Here is a 22,432-nt window from a genome sequence, read left to right as displayed (position 1 = left end):
ACGCTCACCTTCCGTCCGGCATATTTGAAGAACGTATCACCTCTCCTCCACAGCCCATTTCCTTTTCTAATGTTTTATTCCGCCCTCCTTTTCCATGTAAAAAGACTGTGAATGCTGCCCACACCCGCCAAATCTTAACTGAGAAGCAGATTAGAGTCATTGGTTTGAATATACTCACCTTCCTCACAATAGCGTAAGATTGATGTATTTAAATACATGGTTTATGAAAATAAGACACACTCCTCTCCCTGTGGCCTCAAGACAGTAGCCAACATACTTGAAAATAACTGCATGCGTTTTGCATCATTTTGCATCATTAACTAAATATATTCAAAGAACACACAGAAATGTCAACACTTCTCTCAACAAGTAAAACCACATGATTAGACAACATCAACATCCAAATGATAAAACATACATATACAAATATGGAGCAGAGATGGAAGGCAGGTCATCTAATATGTCACCAACTAGCCCATGGTTTTACGAAAAGAAATACTTGATGCAGCATATTAGCCAATAAAAGCCACTGTTTGGTGGGTCCCATCTGCTCATGCCGTCCACAGGTCACAGAGCTGCAAACATCCCCATCAGGCCAGGACTGCCATCTCCGCCACCACATTTGCCTGTTAATAGCACAGGGTACCCCCAGATGTAGACACAGACACCTCCCCACACCAGGACACGAGGGGACAGTGAGAAGTGAGCGACACTGGCTGCGGGCTGGTCCATTGGGTGCACGGCAGATCGACCAACACTGTGGCGTGTGCGTTAGTTCAGCGATGGGGACTGGATGAAGGTTTGTGAGCACATGTGTGTGACAGAAGCGCGACCCTCTTGCGAGACGGTGCTTCAGTGAAGACATGAACCGGATGAGCAAATAGTACCTGTGACGGTTTCATTAAATGGTCCTGGACCCTTAATGGGGGAACCATCAATCTGGATCCATTCACCTCCTAAATTAGGAAAATGCAACCTGATAGTTAGAAACGAGAACCAGAGGAGCTTCCACATTTAGAGCATCCCTAACTGCTCAGAGCATCCCTAACATTGCTCTAAGTGGCCTTTTCAACAGCTTGAAAGGGATCGCCTCGGGCCATTTTAGTGACTCAGCACCTAAGCTCTATGGACAACACATCCTTTTAGTCTTTTGCACATGGCTTATTCTAGTGAGCACTCAAAAGTTTAGGACGAAACGCTAACAACCTACATTAACTGACTATGAAAGGAGGGATAAATCTCTCCTAGTTTTTAGTCTGTCAGCTTGTTCTACAAATCTAAAAATACTGTTGTTCAGGAACTCTTTAATAATTCTAAACTTGTACTGACATGAAGAAGCAGGGAGGGACGTTTCTCCCAATCTTAGTAACAGAAACACAGCCTCCAGTTCTAGGTGAGACTTACCAGGCAGGCTTTCCGCTCTGTACACGGGCCGGCTCACTCCACTGTGGTTTTCTGCAGTAACCAGCACAAAGTACACTACCCCCGGCTCTGAAACACACGGTTCGTATCAAGCCCCGTTTCAAATCTCCAAGAACGACAGTTTGATTCGCTGTCTTCCTTATACCAGTTACAACCAAATATAAATATTTGAATTTAGTGACAAGTCTACCTATAGCTTTCTCTCTTTATTTTTAATCAAAATACTAACATTCCTCCCATGCAACTGAAATACACCTGGCCAGAGAACACAACATTTATTTATTACAAAGTACATGGCATGTGAAATAAACCTGGATTTGTGAGCAGTCAACAAGAAAGCTTTTAAGCCTTTTAATGTGACATCAATGTAGGAAGTAGGAACACACTGTCCACTAAATCCATGTTTCAACCTACCGTGTCCGTAACTACAAACAGTATTTCCTCATGAAAACCCCAAATGGAAAGCTTCAAAAAATAATTAGGAAATGTCAACATAACTCAAAATTTAGCACCTGGGGAATCTTCACTGCAGTCAAGAAAGCTGCATGAAATATGTTCCTTCTCATAATTAAACAGTCCCCTTGCCCTAGCTCAGTGGTCAGCAAACTGCGGCTTGCGAGCCACATTCGGCTCTTTGGGCCCTTGAGTGTGGCTCTTCCACAAAATACCAACTTCTGTGCATGGGCCACGAAGTTTCAATCGCACTGTACGTGTGTGCCCGCACGTGGTATTTTGTGGAAGAGCCACACTGAAGCCAAAGAGCACATGTGGCTCACGAGCCGCAGTTTGCCAACCACTACCCTAGCTGGTTTGGCTCAGTGGATAGAGCGTTGGCCTGCAGACTGTAGGGTCCCAGGTTCGATTCTGGTCAAGGGCACATGCCTGGGTTGCAGGCTCGACCTCCAGTAGGGGGCGTGCAGGAGGCAGCTGGTCAATGATTCTCTCTCATCACTGATGTTTCTATCTCTCTCTCCCTCTCCCTTCCTCTCTGAAATCAATAAAAATATATTTAAACAGTCCCCTTGCTGTGTCTGCATGTGGTCTTTGACTCTTCCAACAAATACCTAGAAAAAAATACTTCCTGGAATCTTGGAAATGCTAATCTTGAAATAATTGGGCTTCACTTTCTGACTTGGATCTAGGGGTCAAGGTCAAACGGCAGTGGTGTCTTTGGCTGAGCTGCTGGAGTTATTGGGATGCGGAAGGGAACCCAGACACCAGGTTAGGACATGAGTGCCTTGAACTTGCCGCCTTGAAAGCAAAACTCTAGTGCTGTTGCTTTTCTTCGAGATGAATTATTATCTTAAGAAAGGGAAGTGGAGGTGCCAGCCCTTGCAGAGCTGGAAGCCGGCAGGCATGGGAGGGGATGGACGTTGGAGAGGTTAGAGTTAGTTCCATCAAAGGCCATTGTGGTATGTGCATTCCTCAGAGTGAGGAGCGTTCCCCTAATGGCTTCAGTGCTCCAGCCAGAGGCCCAGGATATAGCCGCAAGGCCGTACTGTTGGGGACACCTGCTGTCGGGACTGGTATGGCTTCTTTCTGACCGTGGCAGGGGCTGGTGGCATTTCAGGTTTGGCACGACCTGCCGGACTAACTGGGAAATGCTTCAGGTTCAGACTGAATGTAAAATTATGCTCTGCCAGGCACTTTTCTCTCTTCGTCCTGAGCTTATTTGTATTTCAAAGACATTTAATCCACGTCTCTGCTTCCGTTAACTTATCGGAGTTGCTTTGGAGACACTGCCTCTCAGTGAGCTCCAAGTCTCTCCGTTGGCATGTTTTTCTTCTCTGTGGCCACCAGAACAACCCAAGCTCTGAGCAAGCAAATGTGAGCCTGCACTTGCCTTTGGTCCAATAGAACCTCCACTTAACCCACAGTTGGACTCTGTGGGGCCGGGGGGATGTGGGAGAGATTCAGAGAAATGTATGGAACCATGAGGGAGGAATCTGACCCCCTGCCTCCCTTCCATGCACCTTCTGCCCCGATGCCCAGAAAGCCTAATGCTGTAACTCAGAGCGGAGAAGGGACGTGTGGTAGGCTGTGGCCAGGAAACTGGGGAGCACTGTTGATTCCGATCCTCTGAAGGAAGGCGGCAAAACGCTCCTGTGGCTCGGGGACACCTGGATGTCACACATGCTGACTTCCTCACGATGCATCTTAGGGTTGGGCCATGAGATGACTGGAGAGTGCATGGAGCTGCAGGCTCCTGGGATCAATAGGGCAGAAGACAGAGGACCCACAGGAGGCAACCCAAAGCTCACGTTCAAAACCGTCTGCCCTGCACTTGCACAATGTATTTAGGCAAAATTTAAAATACTCCAAACTTTCAGAATGAATTACATGGGGAGAAATGTAACATCTTTGAACAGATGTGGCTAAGCATACACACCTTTATAGGTACATGTCACCTGAGAAATCCCTAATTATAAAATGGTTCATAACTGAGAAATCTCCAGATTAGTTGTCTAGTAGTCAAGTGTCCATGAGACAAAAAAAAGCACATTCAGAAAACTAAAAATTGTTTCCGGCATCAATTGGGAGAGAGGCCCAGGAACGCTAGAGTTCAAGTGTAGGGCGGGAAGGCCCGTGGCAGGATGAAGGCCTTGATGCAACAGATTCATGCCCCTGGCTTCCCGTTCCCAAGGAGCCACCTGAGCCTGGCCACACCCTGGCTCACAGTCACCTTAGAGCGGAACTGGGAGCGAGGTGCACAGTCAGTTCTGATGGGAACAGGAGCGGAGGGTCACTTACCCACATCCTCAATAAGGAAGGACTGCGTCTCCGCGTTCACCTTGATGTACTTAAGGCTTTTCAGTGACTTCCCGTAGGCAATGTTGTAATGCTCCACGGGCCTACTGGTGGCATCTTTGGGTGGGTCCCACGTGACTTTCAGGCCCATCTTAGTGGACAGCAGTTTCACGTGCCTTGGCTTCAGTGGGTGGTCAGCTATGCAGACAGCGCAACTATCAACTGATGGGAATGGCAGGCGGGGAAAAGGCACTTTTCCAATGTTCTCTGACATTGTTAGCAAGACAGCGAGTGGCTTTTACTCTGATCCTTTAGACTTTAAGCGCGGGCGTGTTTGGACATCGTTACAGTATGACAGCAACGCAAACATACCAAACCCACAAGCTTTGAAGTGTTTCGGATGACTGTGGGTGGTAAGTTTGAACCAGAGTGAAACAAACCGAAAGAAACCCTAGGCCTTCTCCGCCTGCTGATGTTGCCTCGCTGGTGCTAGAATAACGAATTGGTCATTTGACATCTTCCCCAGAGGCGTTCATATATTCAGTGACTTCTTATCGTTAATAAGTACGTTGCATGGTGCTGTTACTCAGCCTATGCATCGCCTCTGAGGAGAATGACCTGGAACGCTCCTGACCGGGAAGAATGTGCACCGCATCTGAAATGAGGCAGCAGAGGCACTAGCTTCTGCAAATACAATGAGCCAGAGCCGCCACCTGAAGAGGTAGGCGCGCCTCTGGTTTTATCTGCAGGCAGCGAATTTAAGTGTTTCGTGTTTTGTCACAGAGGAAAACCAAGTTATTAAGAAGGACATTACACTTTTATCTTCAGTTGTGAGGTTCTACAAAAATTTTTTCTTAATTTTTAAAAATTAGCCAAAATGAAACACAATATGTAACTGATGTTGCAATGCCACATAACATAAATATATGCTAACAAGTCACACAACAGTCCAATTTGGAGCAAACTGGGATCTGAAACTGATTATTCAGTGATGCAAGGCATTCTCGGGGTGGAGAGGGAGTAAAAAAAAAAAAGCCAGAACCCTTTAAACTTAAGAAAAAATGAATTTGGACACTCATGGAAGGAGAAAGGGGAGGGAGAGCGTTTGGTGATGACACACAGAGTGGTTAGTATGTGTTTTAATACCGGATGGAAATCCTGCACAGGGTAAGTATGGCTGATTCTATACCCATCACGTACACTTCCCACAACTGCCCGACCGCCTCTAGAGTCAAACATTTAGGAAAGGAGAGAACTCCTGTGGCCTCCCTGCCAGAGAAACTCAAGGAATAAAAAAAAAGAAAGAAAAAAGTTATGAAAATGATTTCAAAGCATCAGGGACAGGAAGTGCCGCGTTGGAGCCGAAAGCGCGATCTCGGGCTGCGGGTGGAACCCACAAGCGGTCCCTCCCCGGCCTCAGCGGCGAGGCCCTGCGGACCGTGATGGGAGAGGCCAGGCGAGGACGCGGCTAGGGAGCCTAGGAGGACAGCAGGGCAGTGGTTTCTGGGCTTGGAAGGTGAGCGGCCACGGCTACTCTCCGTTCGCTCTCGCGGACCCTTCCTGGCCCATGAGGACCTGCAGGCTTTTCTGCCGGAGAACAGGGCTTCCCCTTCCTCCGTCCCCTGTGTCTCCCCTGAGGCTTCCCTACAAACTCCACCTTCTCTGCCACCTGCCGACTAACTTTTCTAGTTGCCATGAATCCCTATTTCCCGGAACAGCAGGAATCACTCCAGGAATCCCGTGCTCCACACCCACCCAAAGACCGTGGAGACAAAGCGAGTCTCGGAAACCACAAGGCGATTCTCCCAGGAAGGAAACGAATGAATGCGCGAAGAGCACTTTCCTTTACGGTTCAGTTCCCAATCTCCCTAAGCAACTGTGGCCCACACTCTGCAGTGAGAGACCCCCTTACCCCCACGTTCTCTACTGGGCAAGTGTGATCCAATCCACGCACAGCGGCCTGGGCCTGAAAATCAGCCACTCTTATCACCGACATCGGACAGAAGAACACCCTATCCATGCACGCAGGGGTCTCCCCGGCAATGCTTTGCATCTACCCTGGGACATGACATAGAATTTCTAACTCACACGAGAATGCCCGCTGTAATGGTTGCATCAGCCCGGCGTCAGGAGAGATGCAGAATCTCAGAGCTGCAGTAACATGAACACAGAGGAGGAGGGCAAGGAGCAGATGCGGCCGCCAAAACCTAATGACGGTCAGTTCATCCTGCTTACCCGCCGGATCTCCATGTGTGTCCGCAAGTGAGTTTGTTTGTTCTCCTCTTTTTATTTTTTTATGTTTTTTAATCCTCACCCGAGGATATTTTTTCCATTAATTTTTTTTTTTAGACTGGAGGGGAGGGAGAGAGGGGGAAGAGATAGAGAAACATCGATGTGAGAGAGACACATCGACTGGTTGCCTCCCACCTGCACCCCGACTGGGCCAGGAATCAAGCCCACAACCGAGGTACTTGCCCTTGACAAGAATCAAACCCGAGACCCTTCAGTCCTTGCGCCGACACTCTAACTACTGAGCAACCGGCCCAGGCTGTTCTCCTCTGGCCAGTGGTCAAGTACCATCAAGCAGCATCTCAATTCCATATGTGCCTGCACCAGCATTCGAACATACTTTTAAAAAGCCGGATGGTGTAAAACTACACCTAGTATTTAAAAATGGGCACGTGAAATGGATAAGAAAAGGGGTCTTACTGCATGCCTACCACTTGCCACCCACTCAACCTTACATGGCAGGAGGTGCTCACAACACAGGCGACCTGCGAGGAGCTGTTGACTCCCTCGTGCTGCAGGTGAGGAAAGCAGGGCCTGCAGCAGGGAGGTGAGAACTGCCCAGAGCCACACGTGGCACCAGACAGAAGCCAAGGCCACTGCTGCTCTGCCCAGCTCCCACGGCTCACAGGCCTCCCGACTGTCCCTGCTCATAAAGGACCAGTGACTACATTCCCTGAATATGAGTTAAGCTAGGAAGCCACTGCCCTCCTAGAACCAACTGGGAACCAACCCTCCACCATCTACCCTGCCTTCCCACGCCACTCTCCTCTCTTGGGGGCACTCCTGCCCCCACCCCTAGTCACCTCCCCTGTGCTGGTGCCCTCGCCCCTCCTCTCTGGAATACATGGCGTCCATGACTCATGCCCTCTCAGGGATGTCTGCATCTTTACAGCAAAACCTTAGCCTGAGGCATGACTTCCCAACAGGAGCGTTTGAGGCCTTACACAGTGACCCAGTGAAGGCTGATTTTGAACACAGAGGCCTTTGGGGGACCTGAAATCATACCTTCAGGGCAACCTTGGGGTCAGTCTCCTTGTAAGATCAGTTCTGAATGTGAGGTTCTCTGAGGTCCTTAGGCCAATAAACCCCCACACCTCCTCTCGCCATAACCCCAACACACACAAACTGGCCAAGTAAAAAGAAACCACAGTGACTTGCGTAGCAGGTGTTTTCATACCCCGGATTCCCACTGACTTTGATATTTCAGATTGATATCATGATTGATGCTTCCTAGTGACTGTCATCGTTGCCTTACTCAGAAAGGACTGGACGAGAAGAGGAAGGACCAATGTGCATGAACTTGGATTCCGAAAGCTTATTCTTGGGGCTAGAAACATGACAATATGTTCTACTCCCAGTCATACTGTGTAGGCCTCGTGACCTCATCTCTTAAATGTGAAGTGAAGGCATAAGGAGATGAAGTTGGTTTCAGGGGCTGCGGGCTGCGTGCTGGGTTCTGTTACGGGATCCACACTCTGGGAGCTAAAGGTGAACAACATGGTTCCTTACTATGCTCAAGTGTCCTCAGAAATTTACAACAGAGCACCCTCTCTGCTGGACAAACGAAGCCCATGACCTTCTGTGTTCGGCATTCTCATCTTTCAGCATTCTGCAAAGCTCTCTTCCCATGAACAGCCACTCTACAGATAAAAAGGACAAACCCAGTCAGGGCCACAGGAGTTAAAGGCCCAATAGAGAGATCACTTTGCGGTCCCTCGCAGCCCCCCGCCCCGCACCCAAGGCTGTCTTTGATGGGGACAGATGCCCAGATGCCGAGGTGCTCCAGACAGAAGGAGGAAACCACTGGGTCTGCTGTGGCTCAGGCCATTTCATCCCATGACAGAGGCATTGCTATGCTTCATACAAGTGACCTTTATCCACATTCAACAATATTTTGCCAGATGCCGAGTGGCAAGATGATATTCTGGTGACCTTTCAGATACCTGGCAACTGCCAAGCGAGACAGCTGCATGCCATGGCTCCCATGAGGCCTCTCTGGTCTGCTGGGGAATGGGACATGAGGGCACAGCCAGCGCCTAGTTTTCACTCTGACCCAGCTCCAAACTCCAGGTCTTATCCACGCAGGCCACTTGGGTTCAAGGTCAAAGTATGGGTCTGCGTCTACTCCAGGATTGAAACCAAGATTCCAATGGCTCTGCAACATCTGTCCTCAGAGGGTCCTCAGCTTCTGCAGAGTGGCCTCAAGGGGTCCTCCAAGGCTGACAGTGCTCTCAGAAGCCTGAGTCCAGAGCTAGGTCCCCAGGGCCAGCCTGGCCTGACCAATATCTTCATGGCCCATGCATCATGGTAGACAGGGGCACATACCTCACCTGCCCCTCCCTCATCTTTACACTCTGGCATCTCTCTTGGCACCCAGGATGCCCACATATCTGGTACTCATGTAAAATGCCAATGGATTCAAGAGAAAAAAATGTTAGGAGGATTTAGACCAATGAGGTCAACGGAGGGTCTCCAACCCAAACACCTCCAAGGACCAGAAAGATCAAGCAGATGAGTGAAGACATATCAAGGCATGTGCACTCCATCGAGAGGCATGATTTCGGTTTTTAGGCACCTTTGACAAATACCTCATGGAGGGGACAGACTAAGGGATGAGGACAGATGCAAGTTTCCTAATATCCCAGCAGGCTGTGCCCTGACACCACTGGGCATGACCATCCACCTGAGGTCCTGTCGTGGCTTCCCTTCAGAGCGAGGACCAGGACCACCTGCCTCTTCTTCCGGGGCCTCCCCAGTATTAGGCACTGACCTGCCAAGTATCTTCCTGAGGTTATGGGTGGGGTTCCCCTCCTGCCCCCCAGTTTCAAAAATGAGGAAGACTCATTCTTTAGCCAATTCCAAAGCCAAGTTGACATCTAGGCAGAAAATCCATTCCTGGCCTGTCCCATTCCAATCCCAAATTTTGCCCAGCTCATGCCGTCCACAGCAGCCCACCAGAGTTTCAACAAGGAGTTGAGATCACAGCACAGAGAAATCCAATAATACAATCCCAGCCACATAGCAACGTCCTAATTTCAGCAGAAGCCCCTCCCATGACAGAATGCCCAGGTATATTTAAAGTCCGAGAGTGAAGCCTACTCAGTCTTATGGCTTCATTTCAATCTAAAGAAGTTAACATCCACATTTCTTTCCTCTCAAATTGACTCTACTTCGCCTCAGCCAGAGAAGACCCATTGAACTGCCCAGATGGGGTCTGGGCTCCCTGAGCAAACTCGGTCTCCACCACCTTTCACTGGACTTGGTGCTGAATCTTCAGGATTCCCAGGAGTAAAATAACTGAATCCAAAGCCTCCCACTCGCCTAAATTCTTACAGCCCGAGATGCTAAAATCTCTGTGAGACAGCGCATCCAGCATGTGCTGTGTGCAGGGCACATCCTAGCTTCGTCTACCAGCAAAGCCCTGGTTCAAGGCATCCCCGGGGCCCACTCAACCCCTGCACTTCCCAACACCCAGCTCCAAGCCAAGACATTCTGGGATTTAGATTAGTTCAACTTGGGTTTTTGCCACTCAAAGTCAGACCTTAACGGACAAAGAGACTATTAATCAAGATCTTCTATGAAAGTCGAAAATAACATTTTGAAGCAGCCCCAGCAGCCAATACGTTTGGTCCCAAAAGGCTGCCAGTGCAGACACACCCGAAGAGCCGAAGGCACGAGCCAGCCCAGCGGGGACGGCTGCCATTCCCAGCCAAGCGCCGGGCAGCCCACCCAGCCTGACCATCGCTCGGGAGCAGGAAAAGTCAGCCTCGGTTAAGAAGAAAACCCCAAAGGAATGCTAAGGGCTTTTGAAATAAGCTAGACCCTTAAAACCCCAAAAATTCAAAAATCATTTAAGTATTCCAAGGATTGCTCTTTAATGCAACAAACCCTCGTGTTTATGTAAGTCTCCCTGCTTCATCTTTGTTTGAAAGTCTAGTTTTACTTTCCACTGGAAACCGCCAAATACTTCCCAGACCCTGAAATGAAGAAAACACAAATCTCAGTGAAACCGTGAGTGTTTGACCAAAAATCCAGTCAGTCGGCCAGGAAAGGTCGGGATGTGCTAACATCGCAGGACAGCTCAGGGATAGGCATCGACGTGACCTTCAACTTTGAGACGGATTCCGAGGAGAGGTGGGAAAATCCAGCCATTGTCCATAAGACACCAGACAGCTCAGGAAAAGTCCAAAATGTAGGAGCAGCCAGGTTGGCAGCGTGTGGGCAAAACACTGAAATGACTGCGTTTTAAATAATTTTTCAAATGGATGTTGGGATCATATTTGCCAAATAATTATGATCCTCCTCCCCCCCTCACCCACAGAGAGAGAGAGAGAGAGAGAGAGAGAGAAAGAAAAGAAAAGAAAAGAAAAGAAAAGAAAAGAAAAGAAAAGAAAAGAAAAGAAAAGAAAAGAAAAGAAAAGAAAAGAAAAGAAAAGAAAAGAAAAGAAAAGAAAAGAAAAGAAAAGAAAAGAAAAGAAAAGAAAAGAAAAGAAAAGAAAAGAAAAGAAAAGAGGGGGGGGGGGGGGACACAGCTGAGTCCTGAGATAGTGCTTGGCTCCTCCGCTGGCCTTTCCCAGCATGCCCGGGGCTCAGTGGAAGTTTTCCACAGTTGGCGTGGCTCTCTAGGGGTAACAGTATAAAGAATGAAACCAAAATCTAGGTCTTTGGAGTCTTTACACTTAAAAACCACTCCAGGGAGCGGAAAGAGCTTTGCAAACAGGGCCTGTGACCCCACCACGGGAGGCCCCACAGCACTGTCCTCCCGTCAGAGAGAAACACCAAGGCCAGCAGCTGGCCCGGTCCCTTGGGGAGCCGGGGGGCGCAGGGCTCTCCAGACTTCACCCCTAGCCCACAGTCCTCAAAACCCAATCCATCGCCCCGTGTCACGTGACTGACTGGATTCTACCCCCATGCCCAGTGTGCTGTCCTGTTTATCTAGTGAGGGGGTAAGCCAGTGTAGTGAGAGCCTAGGAGATTCCAAATGTCCCAGGCTGCTGTGTGTGGCTGGGTACCAGTCCCTCACTGCCCTCAGCGCTTCCTGATGAACAGAGATGCCAGCTGGGCCGCTGGGCTCGACGTGTCCTCCTGCCCACCTCTGCCATGGCCTCCTCGAAACCTGAGTTCCATGGTTGTTTCCCACTCTCAGGCCTTTTCCAGTATTTTAATAACAACAAAGCATCACTTATTCTCACTAAAAGGCCAAATTAGCATGCATACATGCCAATGTGCTTATAAGGGCACTAGATGGCCACTGAATACAATGGTGATCACATTTTTCCCCATCAGCTCAAAGAAGCCAAATGGTAGAGCCATCAAAATCTCCCAGTCGTTAAGTACCGCTTGTCTGAATCCATGTCTATTCTCGCCAGACTGCCAGCGCCGCCGCCACCCTCGTCGGTCTCTGTGAGTGGCTCCACCTTGGGGAGTCTCAGGTGGCCACGTGTCACAGAAAGAGGTGGGCCTCGCACTTGGCTTCAGTGCGGCTCTCCCTGGTGCTGCTCACAGCCTGCCAATGTGCTTATAAGGGCACTAGATGGCCACTGAATACAATGGTGATCACCCATCAGCTCAAAGAAGCCAAATGGTAGAGCCATCAAAATCTTCCAGTCGTTAAGTACAGCTTGTCTGAATCCATGTCTATTCTCGCCAGACTGCCAGCGCCGCCACCACCCTCGTCGGTCTCTGTGTCTCCACCGTGGGGAGTCTCAGGTGGCCACGTGTCACAGAAAGAGGTGGGCCTCGCACTTGGCTTCAGTATGGCTCTTCCTGGTGCTGCTCACAGCCGGCCCTGCCCAGGTCACCAGGCACTCCGGTAGGCACGTGGGAACCTCCCAAGGACAGAGCCCTGACGCTGCCCGGCAGCACTTTCTCTCCTTTCCCCTTCTCCTCAGGCGTTGGCCCCAACCTCCCACCCAAGGTGCCCTCGACGCAGCCACCATCCTGGGATGCTGGTAAACAAAGGCTGTGGTTCAAATGCTATATTGTTACCTGAAGGGTAATGGCTCCTTATGGACAGAGTTTGCCTAGAATGTTCTAGATTCCAGGTTATTTGTATGTGGGGAAAACAGGTGAAGAGAGAAAGACCAAATATTTGTTAATATAGTTTACCTCACATGATTCCCCTTCATTATCTTTTCAATCTCCTCCCACCCCATAACATGGGAAAGATCCGCAAAGCAGAAAAACCACAAAAATGGACAATAAAATGAAGCAGTAAGAAATTCTGTTTCAAAATAACAGTGGAAAAACTAAAATCAAATTCTCAGGCCCAAAGGTTACTCTAAAAAGGAATCTGCCTTCCTCCTCAAGATGTTTTCTAAGACAGTTAAAGTTCCTATTAGTCTCTTTAGTCAAGTTTACCAACTGATTTATGACAGTTTCGCAGCTTGCTTTGAATTCAGACACTGCCATGGCAGACACTGTGGGTTGGGTCCCCCAGAGCCATCCCCAGCTGCTGCCGCTTCCCTTGCCTTCTTCTACAATAGAAGTACCCTCCGCATCCCTTGCAGCTAGGGGTGGTCATGTGATCAATTCCAGCCAATGACACCTCTGAGGAAGTGACTGCTGCTGCCACTACCAGGAAAGCATGATAAAGGGGTCAGGATCTGCTGTCATGTGCTTTTGGCCTTTTGTATCTTCCTTCTCTTCCCCCCTCTGGGATGTCAGCATGACACCTGGAGGTGCAGCAGCGTCTTGGAACAAGAGCTGACGAGTCTGAGAAGGATGACCTGGCCTGGGATGCAGGAGTGGGAAAATGGGAAGGTCCGGGGTCCCTGAGAGCCTCTGCTCCCCGGCTTATTGGCAAGTGAGATAAGCCATCCCCTGACCTGTTCAGCCACCGTTACTAAGACATTGTGTTCTCAGCAGCTCTGTCCATTGCCACCTGGTGGCATCATCTTTGGATCCATAAAATCAAGTCACCTTTCTTCTTGATTTCTAAGTGCAAGCTGCTTTGTTTTAACTTGAATTTCTTTCTGTGTGCTGTTTGTAAGGGATTTGGTTTTGACAATGTCCATGCTTTCTTTGTCGCTACGCCATGGACTTGAGTAAGTACATCTGTCCAGAGAAGGATGCAGCCAGAAATTAGAGTGAATTTCACCAGTAGAGCTGGCGGAACCTGATCATTAGGATTTAAGGTTTTTAAGCTCTTGGCCATTTTATTCAGGAACCAATGTAAGCGAAAGCTACTGTTCCAGAGAAAAAACAAGGATGTTTCCCATCTAAGTCATGAGCTTCCCGAATGGTTTAGGGGAAATGAAGTTGGAGGAACTCCATTGATATATTTAATTATAACAGCGATGAGAAAACAAGGGGCCCTGCAGAGAAAATGCCTCCGGATGGGCAGGGAACGCAGGACTCGCGCTGCTGTTGAGTGTCAGAGACCTGCACATGGAAGCCAGTCCTTTCCAGGTTTTTGTGGGATCTTTTGCACATTTTTCAAATTCAACTCGCAGCTGAGAAATCGTTTCTTAAAGAACTACCATGGCCTGCTGGTCCGGCTTAAACTCAGCCTACTTATAAACTGCCCGCCAAAAACAACTCCCTAAAAATTCATTCCTTTTCCCAAAATGTGAAAGTCATTGTCTAACTATGCTAAACACTTGGGCATTACTGTCGTTAAACTCACCGCTCATCTTACCCAGAAAGCTCCCTGAGAAACAGCCTTAGAAAACAGGCCAGACAAGTGTTGTGGTGAGGCAGGTATGAAACAGTAAACGAAGCAGACGTGGCCAGAAGCCACAGGCAGATGCTTCAGTTCCCCATCCATCAGAAAATAATAGGAGGAGATTGGGGGGCGGGGCAGAAAGTGGCATTTAAAACAGCAGGGCCAGGGCATCTGCCAGCCGGAGGCAGCATGGCGGCTTCCCCAGCGTCAGAAAGTCAGAGTCGGGCCTCTGTGGGAGAACAAGGCTGCTCATCACACCCGCTACAAGCCTCGGCTGGAGGAGGAAATCTGTGTAAAAGAAAGGCAGACATTTTACTGAAAAGGAAAAAAAAGAGGCGTAGATGGAGTCAACATCAAAGTGCGCCCTCCAGGCAAAGTCCTCAGACAAATGTGTGGGTTCTCTCGCTGATCTTGGAATTCTTCGTCCGTCCGTCCTGTGAAGCATTCAGGGCTGACCACTGGCCACACTGGCCACAGTGATGCGGTTATTTCCGGCCACATTGGCCCCAGTGTCTTTGTTAAGTGTGTGTGGCCTGTGCCTCCAGCGGGGCAGTGGGTCGCCCACAGAAGCTCTGAGTTGATGACAATCGCGCACTTTATGGATGAAGGCTCTCGCCAGGCCTGAGGTGCGGACAGCCCGCTGGATGTGCGTGGGACTCTGGAACTCGGGGCTGACGGCGCAGCCCACGCAGTCCCACCCAGGGACTCGCCCCAGCGCCGGGAGCCGTGTGAACTCCTTCACCCACGCACGGGGAGCATGCTGGCCGGCATTCCACCTGTGATGGGTGAACTGTGTCCCCCCACAAGGATATGCTCCCGGGACCTGGGAATGGGGTTTTTTTAAGGTGTCATCAAGTTCAGATGACGTCATGCTTGATTAGGGTTGCCCTTAATCCACCAGGACCAGCCCTCTTAAAGAAGACACGGGGAGAACCGGTGGGAGGCAGGTGGGATTGCTGCATGATTTCTTAAAATTGCATGTGAATCTTCAACTATCTCATAAACTTTTAAAACCATTTTTTAAAATATTAGTGGTCTCCTAGAGCTATGGGGACGTTAAAAGCACTGGCCGCATGCCCGGGAGAAAGGAGTGCACCGCAGTGGACGCCTGATAAATGGCCACGCCAGGCTTCCTTGACACTGAGCCACGGTAAATGCACTAAGCCAGCGGCTCACAGGGCCCCGCTGCCCTCGCCAGGCCCGGAGGAGGGCCCTTCTCTCACGCTCCTGGGAGGCCATACCCAACCATTCGGGCCTCTGGCCTCCCTCACCCTGCCCAGCCCCGGGGGTTCTGGCCACAAGTGACTGACTGTCCGTGGTATTTCTTCTCCAGCCCAGCTTGGCGTCATCTCAAATTAGGAGCCACAGATACACACCCTGGTCACACTGTTCACTACGATGCTAACTAGTTCCAGCAGCAGCGCTGGCGCCAGGGGACCCACTGCCCACCCTTCTTCCGAGAACAGCACAGCCTCATCCCCATCTGGGTCTGCGGGCTCTACCCAGCCACCTGTCCACGATGAAATGGCTTCTGAACCCTGAAAGGAGTCAATGCTTAGCTGACCGTCACTACAGCTAGTATCACTCTCTAGCTGTAAAAATCTGCATCCGTTATATCTACTGCTTTCCTCTTTAAGCCAATGACTTAGCACGTGGAGTTTTAGCAACTCCTACAATTACACAGATCTTCCCCTTATAAACCATGTGGAATTCTGTCCACAGACCCCCTGGTACCAACTGCTCAGTTCTCTTTAACTGTAAAGTCTGCCCATGTGCCCACCTCGAGTGCATGGCACTCCCAGCACCCTGGAACCCGCTCCAAATGGGGCTTTTCTAGAACACATGAGCCATTTCAGAGAGGGCGGAAGGTGAAGACCGTCAGCGTGTCTATAGTGTAATGAAGAAACCCCCAAAGTCCAGGTGAATAAGAAGATATGACAGAGCCCGCAGCGCCACGCCGGAGGCACCATCCGCCCCTCTGGCCTGCCTCCAGCGCCCTCCTCCACTCAGCTGCCATGCGGATGCTCCCCCAATGGCCACGCTTGCTTTGGATTATGGCCAAACTCCAGGACCTTCCTGGGCTGGTGGTTGCTGACCCCCCAACCCCGAATGCCACTGTCACCCCGGGGGCCACCTTGCAGGAGCCACCCGAACACTCCTGTTTCCTCAAACATGTCACGCAACTTCTGGCGTCTGTGCCTTCGCACGTGCAGCATGGTGGGTCCTCCCCCTGAAATGCCCTTCCTTGCCTTCCTGCTCTGACTAATGCCCGGCCGCTGTCAAGACCCAGCTCCGTACAGGAGACCCAGCAGGGAATGCGGGTCATCCGTGCAGCTCTCGGGGGTTTTGCTAGTTATAAACCTGCCTTAGAATCTGCATCACTCTCCCAGATACAAAAAGAATCCACGGAGGGTGGAGGGGGGACACGTCATGAGACCGATTAATCAAAACTCTCTCAAAACTCATTCATGCCCAGAGGCAGTTACACCCCTCAGGTGGCCCTGGTCCCTCCTCAGTCCAGTGGCTGCAGCTTTGGCAGGAACCTGCTAACGGGCTGCTGACCAGCGTTAGGTTTAGGCTTCGAATTCTTTCTCACCGAAGGTCAGCGGGAAATGAATAACAAGTAGCAACATTGAAAAAAGGACAGACACTAGGGGAAAACCAAAGCAGATAACTGAACGTTTGACCTAATTCTCTGAAATCCAGAAAGCCACAGCTCCTGGGGTCAGCGGGCAGTGGGAAGGCCGCCGGAAGGCCAGGAGCGCCCTCTGAGGGCCGAGGGGCGCAAGCGCCGCCGGGCCGGAGCGGAGAAGAAAGGAAGTAGGAGAAAATGTGGTAGAAAATCTGTCTTCTACGTGACGTCACCTAACACTCAGCGGCACAAAAACGCCACATTCAAAACTTCTAAGTTTTAACCCTCTGTCCCATACTGGGGAATATTCCTTAGTAATAACACAACTCCCCAAATTTGAATTAATTCATATTTCCTGTAACTAAAACAAGGATCACTTCTAAAAGGAAAAGAGAATGTCTGCTCATATGTGTAACCAATACCTCCCTGTTCCAAATGCTCTAGCATGTCTACTAAATTAGGAAAAGAAATAAGGAAGCAACATGCCTCCCAGCCCCAGCTACCCCGTCCTCCCCTAAGGCACCCACGCTCCGTTTCTGGTGTACCCTAACATAAGTGTTCTATTAACAAGTAAGTACCTATACACATATATTATTTTATCGCCTATATGTGAATACCTTTAAATACCCCCTCTATATTTTCTAACTAAAATAAAAGCTCCTGATGAGAGGTTTAATTGTAGCTCAAGAAATCTCCAGTTTCCACAAGGAATGGTGAAAAGAAGTCTGCTCCCCAACCAGCACAGCGTGGGGTTCCCCTTGAAACCCACCCTCACCCTGCCACAGCACAATAATGGCCCCCAAAGATGGCATGGCCTCATCTCTGTAACCTGTGAACACGTGAGCTCCCGGGGCAAAAGGGACTCAGCGGGTGTGATTACATGAAAGGTCTGGAGGTGGGGAGATTGTCCCTGGGTCCAATGCAATCACCAGGGCTTTGTAAGCGGAAGAGCAGACAGGAAAGTGGGAACCCTATGGATATAAGGGGAGTGATTGCCAACGGGGCTCAGAGTGGAGGCACATGGGCACCTCTAGAAGCTGGGAGAGGGGCTGCATTATGCCCTGGAACCTGCAGAAGGAGCACAGCCCTTGATGTTAGCCCATGAGACCCTCCGAACTTCTAAGAGAATACATTTATTTGGTTTTAAGCCCCTAAGTTTGTGGTAATTCGTTACAACAGCAATAGAAACTAATGCAACCTACTACTCCCCTGCCTGTGTTCAGGGGATGGGCCTTTATGACTTAAATAAAGATATGAATGGTCTTGGTAGGACAGATCGATAATGCTCTGGAACCATCCGGTGATGTCTTTCCAGGGACATGAATGGTCTCTCTCCAATCCTGTTGCAACCTCTAATTGCACAGCAGTGACCCGTGTGCTCAGCTGATGAGTAAAACAGGTCTTTCACGTGTGTGGGCTCCAGTGCACAGGTACAAGGGAAGGATGTGCTCACCCCTCCTCTCGAAGAGAAGAACAGCCGGAGGAGGGACACGCTGCAGAGCTGGAGGCAGGCTGGCCCAGGAACGCCCCTGAGGCTTCTACAGACATTAGTGGAGACAGACTCACTGCCTGAGGCCACCAGCGGGTGAATGACAGCTCCAGGCTCCAGCCCCGGAGTCTTGATGCTGAGCCGACTTCCCTCCTATAAACCAGTGGGTATCCAACTTTCCTTTCTCCAGATCCCTTCTACTCAAACGAATGCGGATCTTACAGAGGTTGTCCACGTGGGTTTTATCTACTGATAACTACTGACCAGAAATTAAAACTAGGAAGAGGTTAAACTCTGTGTTGATTTCTTTTTTAAATAGCAAGAGTAAACCATTACATGTTGACATGAAAATACTGTGTTAGGAGTGCCCTCGGCGGTCCCAGCTCTGTCTCCTGCTTCAATAGTGTTTGGACAGGACAGGCCCAGGGACACCCCTTCTTCCAGCCTCCGGCCACCCTCCACCGTCTTTCCCAGTCACCACCTTCGGAACCACCGCAGCCATCTTCAGCCTCAGAGACCAGCCAACACCATTTTTGGTTTTTTTGTTTGTTTTTTTACCTTAACTTCTCATTGCTGAACCACCATGAGCTCTCAAATTTGTCAGAATTCTTCCTCCGAGGTGGAGGCTGCCATCAACCGCTTGGCCAGCCTGCATCCACCGGCCTCCCACACCCACCTCTCTCTGGGCTTCTAATTCCACCCGCCAGGATAATGTGGCTCCCGAGGGCCTGCGGGCCACTGCTTCCCAGCGAGGGCACCCAGGTCTCTTAAAGATGCAAAACCAGCGCGCGGTGGCCGCACTCTTTTCAGGACACGCTGACGCCTCCCCAAGATGAGTGGGCAAAACTCAGGGCGCCACGGAGACGGCCTTGGCCTTGGAGAGGAACCTGACCCAGGCCCTTCGGGAGCTGCAGGCCCTTATCTCTGTGACTTCCTGGAGAACCACTTCCGGGGTGAGGAGGTGAAACTCATCAAGGAGATGGGTGACACCTGACTCACCTCCGCAGGCTGCAGGCCCCCAGGCTGGGCTGGGCGAGTATCTCTTCAAAAGGCTCCCCCTCAAGCAGGACCAGGAGCCTGTGGAGCCCAGAGGCCTTTGAGGGGTCCCTCTGCCTTCCCCTGGGGTCTGGCTTTTGCCTGAGCCTCTTCCCAAAACCACTGGCCATTCTTTTAACCACCCTGGAGCCCTCTCCCATACATTGGACCAAATGAAACAATAAAGCTTTTTGCAGAAAAAAAAACCCAACTATTTTATGAAAAAAATAACTGTTTTCTTAAACAAAAAGAAATAGTGAGAAGAGTGGCACTGTTTTGCATTTTGGCAAATCTCTTTAATAGAAGACGGCAGGACCTCCTATCCACTATCCCTCAGTCTACGGCAGCATGCTGTTTCGGTGGAAGTATCTGAAAAAAATCTAGCCTCACAGAGATCAAACTCTGTAACAGCCTTATGGGTAATCCTGGAAAATCTTTGATACTACCCCAAAACTCATCAAGTAGAAGTTTCTTCAAGGTTAGTTGCAATGTAGACTCTGAAACCATGTAAAGAAAATGTTGACATTTTGTCACGTTAAAAGTCCATTGGGCTCGCTCGAATTTCGGACAGACTGTTCAGACAGGCAAGACTTGGTAACACCTCGCATCGGTCACTCGGATTTACAGGTCCACTTGGTCATGCAGACCAACTACAAGCTGACGTGTTTTATAACACAGTGTTTAAACATCACATCCATTCATGCTGCCACTGGTCTTGTTAGAAAGGGTTTTAAGTATTAAAAAGCTTCTAAATGTATGATGCTGGAGATGGCAAAATTCTAATTTTCACTTGAAAGCTCAAATGCTCCCCCTGGCAGGACCTCCCAGCAGTGATTTTCCTAGCAGTGGCCGGCCCCTCTTCGTTCATTTTTAAGAGGCCGTCTGCCGAACACCCAGGTCAGAATAGCTGGATTGTCTGCAGTCATCCTTTCTGGGGAGTGTGGTGTTCTTGGGGAAAAGCAGCCAGTTCCGTTCACAGCTCAAACCGTCGCACAAGTGCTTGTCCTGGGGGTGTCAGCAGAAGTGCTTTGTGTGCCTTTCCTGCTTCTTCTCACAGGATGTCAAGGGTAGAGATTTGGTCAAATTCACAATTTTTACTGTGGCACCAAGGACATTCTTAATTGAAACTGGCACATCTTTTCTTAACTTCAGAGGCAGAAAATGCAATGACTACTAGTTCATTATGGTGCCAATGCCTAGATTCGCACTAAAGCACCCGCGGTTTTACCCACCAAGCCCATGTGCCTTCCCTGCAGAGCAACGCAGTGGAAAAGGCAGACGTGTCTTAACATCACTTTGAAAATAGTTTTGATCTTGCGGGTTCCCTGAAAGGGTCTTTAAGCTTTAAAGAAAAAATTAAAATCGCCCATTGCTACCCTAAGAAAACCACTATATATGTATGTGAGTGTGTGTATCTCCATATGTTTTCAGAAAAAGGTCTCCTGGCAAGTACCAGCGTGGTGTGTGTGTGTGTGGGGGGGGGGTCACTTGCTTGTTTTATGTTTTAATTGACCACCAAGTTGAAGGGCTTATTTAGATCCTCAGTGCGCCCTGCAAACCACTTCTACTTTAAGGAAAGTCCCTCGGAGCTGTGGGGTCTGCCACTGTTACCGTGGTTTCATCGGAGGGATTCTGGCCCCAAAGGATTTGGGGGGCAGGGGAGCGCCCGGCTCCAGCAGCTTGCTGGGCGTTGCACTAATTCAGCCAGAGAGGGAGCACCGTGGCCACGGCCTTGCCGTCAGACTCAGAATGCAGACAGGATGCCTTCCAGAGCAACAGATGAAACAAATTATGTGCCCCCTGATCTCTTTCCCAGCCCGGGAGCTCGCCACAGGGTGCGTCTGCTTCTTCCTTCCATCCTTTCAGTAAGTGCAGTAAATACCTATTTCAGAGCGGGCCTGTCCCCCTTTGTCCATTTCTAGTCTGGTCATCATTTTACTGCAAATTCCACGTCAACACACGAGAGAGAAATGCCAGCAAGGGTTCCAGCCCCAGCATTTCACAGCTCAGCCATGCAGGGCGGGGGCCAGGGGAGGAGATGCCGGGCAGCCCCCACCTCAGACACACCCTGGCGGAGCCCTGGGCAGGTGGCAGGGGAATCTAACAGGGACAGAGCTGGAACCATCGCGAAGCCTGTTTGGCATCGGCTCCATGGCAGTCCGCCTTCTGGAACAAAAACTCTTTCAACATTCAGAAAAGGTTTGTTTAGGACAGAGAGAAAAGCATGGGCTGTAGGAGAAGTCGAAAGGCTTTAGTTTTATTCTTCTTAGATACTGAGCAACAGACTCAGCGACTGCTTTCCCAGAGAGGCTCACAGAGAGGAGAACAGCAAATACCACTGGACTGTCTTTTATGAGGAAAGTGGCGTTTGGTGCCCCAGCCCGTGGCGCAAACAGGCAGCGAGCGTTGTGCAGGATGCACCCTCCGAAAAGAACCAGAAGGCGATGTGATCCCCCACCGCCTCCCTTTCCCTTGTAGCCATGGGCAACAGAGGCCCTAAGTAGCATCCTTTAACAAGGAGCCCGCACTGGAATCTGAATTTTCATGGCCCAGCTGGAAGGGAGAAGTGTCGACAAAAAAGTCGACTTCTTGGATTCCTGCAAACCGATGGCACGAATAAACGCCGCGGGGCTTCAAGCGTGAAAATGCCTGCCCAGGAGGTGGGAACCAGGGCCACCAAAGGCGCAGGGAGAAAACCCCGAACCCCCGCCGCAAACGGGTCTCTCCGAGGGAGACCGGCAGGAGCGCGGACAGAGCGCGCTGGCGTTCTCGGAGCAGCGCCGCTCACGTTTCAGTTCCACAGAGAACAGCCACCACCCCGTCCCCAGCCTCAGCCTCCGCCTCCGGGGAAGGGTGCGCTTCTCCGGAACCGACTGTTCCCGGCCCTCTCCCTGCGCCCGAGACCAGGGTCCCCTCGCAGCCCCACCGACAGGCACCCCGCCTCGGGGCAGGTGGACGGAGGGGAGAGGATGCCCCCGCGGCAACTCCAAGAAGTGGCCTTCTCCCTGCACTGCACGCTTGCTGAGTCCCCGGGAAGTTAACTCCAGTCTCCCGACTCCTGGGCGCGGAAACTTCGAGGTCAAGGATGGAACCGAGGGCCCCTGGCGCCGACGGCGTCCCCGCTCCCTCCTCCTGCGAGCGGGACTCCGGG

General features: G+C 50.4%; 1 protein-coding gene across 1 annotated transcript in view; it reads right to left on the bottom strand.

The window, feature by feature from the left end:
* FNDC1 (fibronectin type III domain containing 1) overlaps positions 1-4,422 on the bottom strand; it is a 50,278-nt gene extending 45,856 nt beyond the window's left edge. Inside the window, exons 1-3 of the mRNA XM_005872902.2 lie at positions 4,174-4,422; positions 1,405-1,491; positions 888-956 (exon numbers count right to left, since the gene is read on the bottom strand). Of these exons, the coding sequence (XP_005872964.1) occupies positions 888-956; positions 1,405-1,491; positions 4,174-4,321 (304 nt within the window). The 5' untranslated portion in view covers positions 4,322-4,422. The remainder of the gene's footprint in view (positions 1-887; positions 957-1,404; positions 1,492-4,173) is intronic.
* Positions 4,423-22,432: the final 18,010 nt, after the last annotated feature.

Source organism: Myotis brandtii, unplaced genomic scaffold (assembly GCF_000412655.1).
Source record: "Myotis brandtii unplaced genomic scaffold, ASM41265v1 scaffold395, whole genome shotgun sequence".
NCBI lineage: Eukaryota > Metazoa > Chordata > Mammalia > Chiroptera > Vespertilionidae > Myotis > Myotis brandtii.
This window is presented reverse-complemented; position numbering and strand designations above follow the sequence as displayed.